Genomic DNA, 5,000 nt, shown 5'->3' with positions numbered 1-5,000 from the left:
TCTATTGGTAACAATCCTATCACTGGTACTAAGGGACCACCATCGGTTTGACGAATCGTATCCGTTTGTGTGTATTGGACATGAGTGGAGGCGCTTAAATTGTCCAGATAAGTGCGACAATCACTCTCTCTTTCGTCTAAAGATCTTTCTGCTTGTAACTTTACAAAATAATGGGTGGTCCACAGGGGTAGTTCATGGACCGGGTCCATAGGGGTGGTCCACGGACCTAGGGTCCATGTTTTGTATACGTCCGTCTAAGGAGACACCGTTTTGACGTCGATAGACATAACAGCAGCAACGAGAATGATACTGTAAAATATGTAATTATTATAAGATTGTTTTGATCATTGGAAAGTCATGCCATTTTGAGAACGTTTATGCAAATATATCTTTGAAACTGAAAAAAACTGAAAACTTTATTTAAACAAGTGACATTGATGAGAAAACAGTTTTCGAAGTGACTTGTACTGAATATTTACTACTTTTAGTTGTGATAAACGCCAAAAGCCTTAACTCAATCTTAACTCAAACTTTAAACTCAAACTCAACTCAAACTCAACTCAACTCATAACTCGATGAATAGCCTATCCCGGTCACGCGTGACATAGCTTGACTGTAAACACGAGGGGTCATGTTGCAGCGACATGCCGCAGCGACAAAAAACGTGTATAGTTCACACTGAGGCGACATGTAGCAGGGACAAAATCACAACATGTGCACACACATGAAAATGTTGCGGGTACATGTCCCAGGGATATGTTGCAGCTAGCGACATGTCCCCCTCGTCAGTGCTGATACGTTTATAATTGTGCAACACCAATTTTGGGGTGATTTTGTCCCCGTCACGTGTCACATGAAAAACAACTTGTTGTACACCACTAAAATCACATCTACGTTGTATCGGCTCTTGCTTAAAATATTTAGCTTCTCGACTTGTAATTACGCCGATCAGATCAAGCCACTGATCCAACGTATACCGACAGGAAGATTTTTAACGGGTGCTTGCTTCAAACTCTGTCATTTTGTCCCTGCTACATATCGTCTCAGTGTGCACTACACAAGTTTTTTTGTCGCTGAAGCATGTCGCTGTAACATGTCCCTGCAACATGACCCCTCGTGTCTCAGCACCTTTGTGAATATTTTATCCCAATGAATACCCACATTCACCCTTACGCATCACAGTCTCCAGTAGCTCAGTGGTTAGAGCATCCGTACTAGATCACAGAGGGTCGTGGGTTCAAATCCCATCTGGGGCTCGAAATTTTTCTGAGTTTCCAGTTGATGATGCGTAATATATTTCATGTATTTCTCTCCTTACTCGCTGTGTTACTGTGTTATGCAAACTTGATACGATCCTTGCGCTGCCAAACAGTAAGCTTGCCGCAAATGCATGCTCCGAATTCAGAGGGTGGTAAGGTGGGTCTTCATCGCGTTCCACGGAAAATTTAAATTGGCGTTTCACATTTCAAAGAAAATAATATAGCCATTTCACGTTTCACAAAGAAAAAAAAGGCCCTTTCAAATTTAACGGAAAATAACAAAGCAATTCACGGTTCACGAAAATACCCTTTACGACTCTCAATTCTGTTAAGTCAAGTTATCTTTTATTGTGAACGTTTATTCTTTTTATACATCTATTTACAAAAATCAGTCCGCGTATACGTTCTTGGGTTACATAAACAATTATTGAATAGTGTAGAAGTAACATTTTGTCTTGATCGATAACAGCACTGATTACTCTCAAAGAATATAATAATATTTATCGATCATTAAATAGAGATTACTTAGCATAAAATGGGAATAATACTCCCCTGCACAACAAAACTGGCTTGTTTGTTTTTGTTCAAATGAATGTCGACTCTATTAAAATAGATGACGTGACACCAATCGTTGGAAAACAAATTCTTCGTATCAATCACATATTGACAAATGGTATCGGTTTGAGGTCTAGTTGCTCGTGAAGTTCATAAAACCTGAGTATTACTTTATTAACAGAAGAATAGTCAACACGCTCTAAAGCCAGCTCAACAGCCGACGGTGCAAGCCTTTTCATCTGGGTAGATCACCGGTGACCTTTCCTTGCACCAACGCGCAGGCGCAGGAACCTTTTGACCTCCTCTTTGACGTCATTCTTCAGAAAGGCGTAAGCGAAAGGGTTAAATGCTGAGTTGGCAATTAAAAGAATTTTTTTGACCGGGTGTAAAGAGGGCGGAGTACTGCAAAGATGGAAAATGTGACAGAAAGTTATGACGAGAGCAAACAGATAGCAAAAAACGAAGAATACCACGATGGAAATAACAAAAAACAAGCCCGTATGTTTCCGACGGGTGGGTGCGGTTTTGTCACCGTCCGTTCCAGGGTGATTGTGCTTTAGTTGGTTGATCACGGACGCCGTCTCCCTGGCGACTTTTTTGGCGATGATGATCATATGCACGGTCGTTGAGACCAAAAACAACATAGGGAGAATTTCAAATGCGATCACCATGTAATAAGAATAATATTTCATGGCAATGAGGTTGTGCAGAAAAGTCAGAGGAATAAGGCTGGACACAAAGGGAATGATCCAAGCCATGCATATCAATATCATGACGCGAGTCTTGGTCATAAACAGACCGTAAATCAGTGGTTTGACAATGGCGACGTAACGATCCAGAGTCACGACGCATAAGTTGAACACAGAGGCGTACAGAAAAGCCCACTGGAAGAAACCCAGGCAATCATGTTGGCACAATTCTTTGCTGAGAAAGCAGAAGTAATTGGCTGGTTGTAGGCTGAAGCTGATGGCTAGATCGGCAAAGGACAGCGATAACAGGAAATGGTTGGTGTAGATTTGAGATAGTCGCTTTTTGGAACTGATCAGGAAAATTACAAAGCTGTTACCAACGATTCCCAAAATGGTAAAAATCCAGCTGAGTGCTGAAAACCATAGCGGCCAGGCCATGACAGGATTCTGAAATTCAGCAAATGCTTTAGGTAAGTTTTCGTACGTCAGTTTACTTCTTTTTTCTTCTTTTTTTGTCCGGAAAAGAAGAAATAAGTCAAACTAAGTCCGAAATATCGATCAAGTTGGATGACCCCTTAACACTAGCGACGGAGTCGGAGTCGGAGTCGTAGTCGGAGTCGTAAGAGCGCTTATGACTTAGTGAAAATCAAAGATCGGAGTCGTAAGTGGAATCATAAGCTCGACGGAATCGGAGTCGGAAGAATCAGAACGTTCCCATTTCCCTCCGACTCCGCTTATGACTCCGTCGCTTTTGTTATGATATTGTCGGAGTCGGAACCAACCATTCATAATGCTTGGAATCGAGTATTGTGATTGGTTTATTCTTCCGCTTCTGCTTCCGACTGCGACAACGCAGTTTTCACTGGATCATAAGCGATGGAGTGATAAGCGGAATCGGTGCTCTGCTTCCCGACTCCGACAGTTTGATTTTCACTAGATCGTATCGCTCTGCGCTTCTGATTACGACTCCGACTCCGACTCCGTCGCTAGTGAAAACCAGCCTTTTTCCTTGCCTAAATTTAATGCATTAACAAACTGAAACGCATCAAATATGAAACGTCGTATAGCCATAAAAATATAATAAACTAATCAATGAAAAAATTTCTTACATATCAGGACTGGGTTGCTGGCAAAGACGATATTTTTGGTAAATCAATCAGACGGCGTGTTACCAGCACAAGTCGAGTCCAAGTGGATATATTTTTATATGGTCATGGATTTTAATGAAACGTGCTCCGCCCTTGGATATTCCTGTCAGCGAATGTCGTTTACGGGAGTTTTGTTGTGATTAAACGTTGACCTTGGTAAATTAAAAAATCATTTGTGACTGGAACATTTCATTTCGATAAAAGTCTCGTCCACTTTTTGAACAATTCCCTGATTGATGTTTGGAACAAAAGTTTGCATTATTTTGTTCCCAGTTTGATTAAACTGTTGCAAACTTCATGCCAACTGATTACTCTACAAATAAAATGAACACAGCTGACAAAAGCTTCGCATTTACGCCAGATATAAAGTTCAAAAAAATGCTCTCGCTGACAGATAATTAAAGTTTCCATGCAAGTCCATCGATACTCATCAGTGTTCCAATGTATTTCGTGTCATGGCGTACTGCCTTGTGAATTTTGCAAAAAAATAGCGCCAGAAATTAAACTTTTTCAATTTGATTCGAGGCGTCAAATTATATGTTTTTACAACTTCCTTTATTTAGTATCACTGCTACCTTTTATTAAAACTTCTTAGTGTTATGAACACGGACAACACAGAACAGGAAATACATACTCATATGTAAAACGGAAAGCAAGAATTTCAATCTATTTCCTTTTTGAATAGAATCTTTAATTAATTTGCTGTTTCCCAAAACAAGCTCAATAATAACAAAGTTGTGGAGAAGGAAAGGTAACAAATGAAATGAATTTCCTTTACAGACAATGCCACACTTGAACCGAGCTTTTTTGCACAATGTATTTTTTCTTAGCTCAAGAGAATTATTTAAACTGACTGTGTTCCTCCTTGGATGTTCTTATTCCTTGTATACGTACTTGTTACACACCTGACTTACTGTAGTTACAAACAACAATCGAGAGGGAGTTTCCCAAAATAACAATTACAATTTTGTCATGCAGTATTTTATATATCAATTTTTTTAAGAAAAACGTTTTATGATTCATTAATATGAATCCAGCAAAGTTCAGTATTGATATGAAAAAATATTTTGAAAATATTTTGAAAATATTTACCCAGATGTTCTGCCCCAAATCACTATTACTGAAATAATAATTTTAATAACTGTAACTGAAGAGCCCAATGCAACAATCGGGATTGCCTATTCGAATTATTTTAATAATTTTTCGATTTCACCAACTCGTGGCGTATTTAAAATGTCTACCAATTGTCCAGAAATCACACTGAGATACACAGCGTTGATGTAAAACGAAAAGAGATGAGAAGTTATCGTCGTGGTTCGGGTCTTCCAAAAAGTGGAAATTTTTTTTGG

At 39.3% G+C, this 5,000-nt stretch overlaps 1 protein-coding gene across 2 annotated transcripts in view; it reads right to left on the bottom strand.

Annotated features, from left to right (window-relative positions):
• Positions 1–1,494: 1,494 nt before the first annotated feature.
• LOC138015273 (adenosine receptor A2a-like) overlaps positions 1,495–5,000 on the bottom strand; it is a 9,244-nt gene continuing 5,738 nt past the window's right edge. Inside the window, exons 1-2 of one of the 2 annotated variants that reach the window (XM_068862251.1) lie at positions 3,613–4,261; positions 1,495–2,950 (exon numbers count right to left, since the gene is read on the bottom strand). In XM_068862251.1, coding sequence (XP_068718352.1) covers positions 2,063–2,941 — 879 coding nt within the window. In that variant the 5' untranslated portion in view covers positions 2,942–2,950; positions 3,613–4,261 and the 3' untranslated portion in view covers positions 1,495–2,062. Of the gene's footprint in view, positions 2,951–3,612; positions 4,262–5,000 lie in introns of those variants that run through there. The other variant, XM_068862250.1, reaches the window with a different exon arrangement.

The sequence above is a fragment of the Montipora capricornis genome, chromosome 9 (genome assembly GCF_036669925.1).
Source record: "Montipora capricornis isolate CH-2021 chromosome 9, ASM3666992v2, whole genome shotgun sequence".
In the NCBI taxonomy this organism is placed as follows: Eukaryota; Metazoa; Cnidaria; class Anthozoa; order Scleractinia; family Acroporidae; genus Montipora; species Montipora capricornis.
The sequence above is the reverse complement of the archived record's forward strand: the minus strand, read 5'-3'. Positions and strand labels throughout refer to the sequence as shown.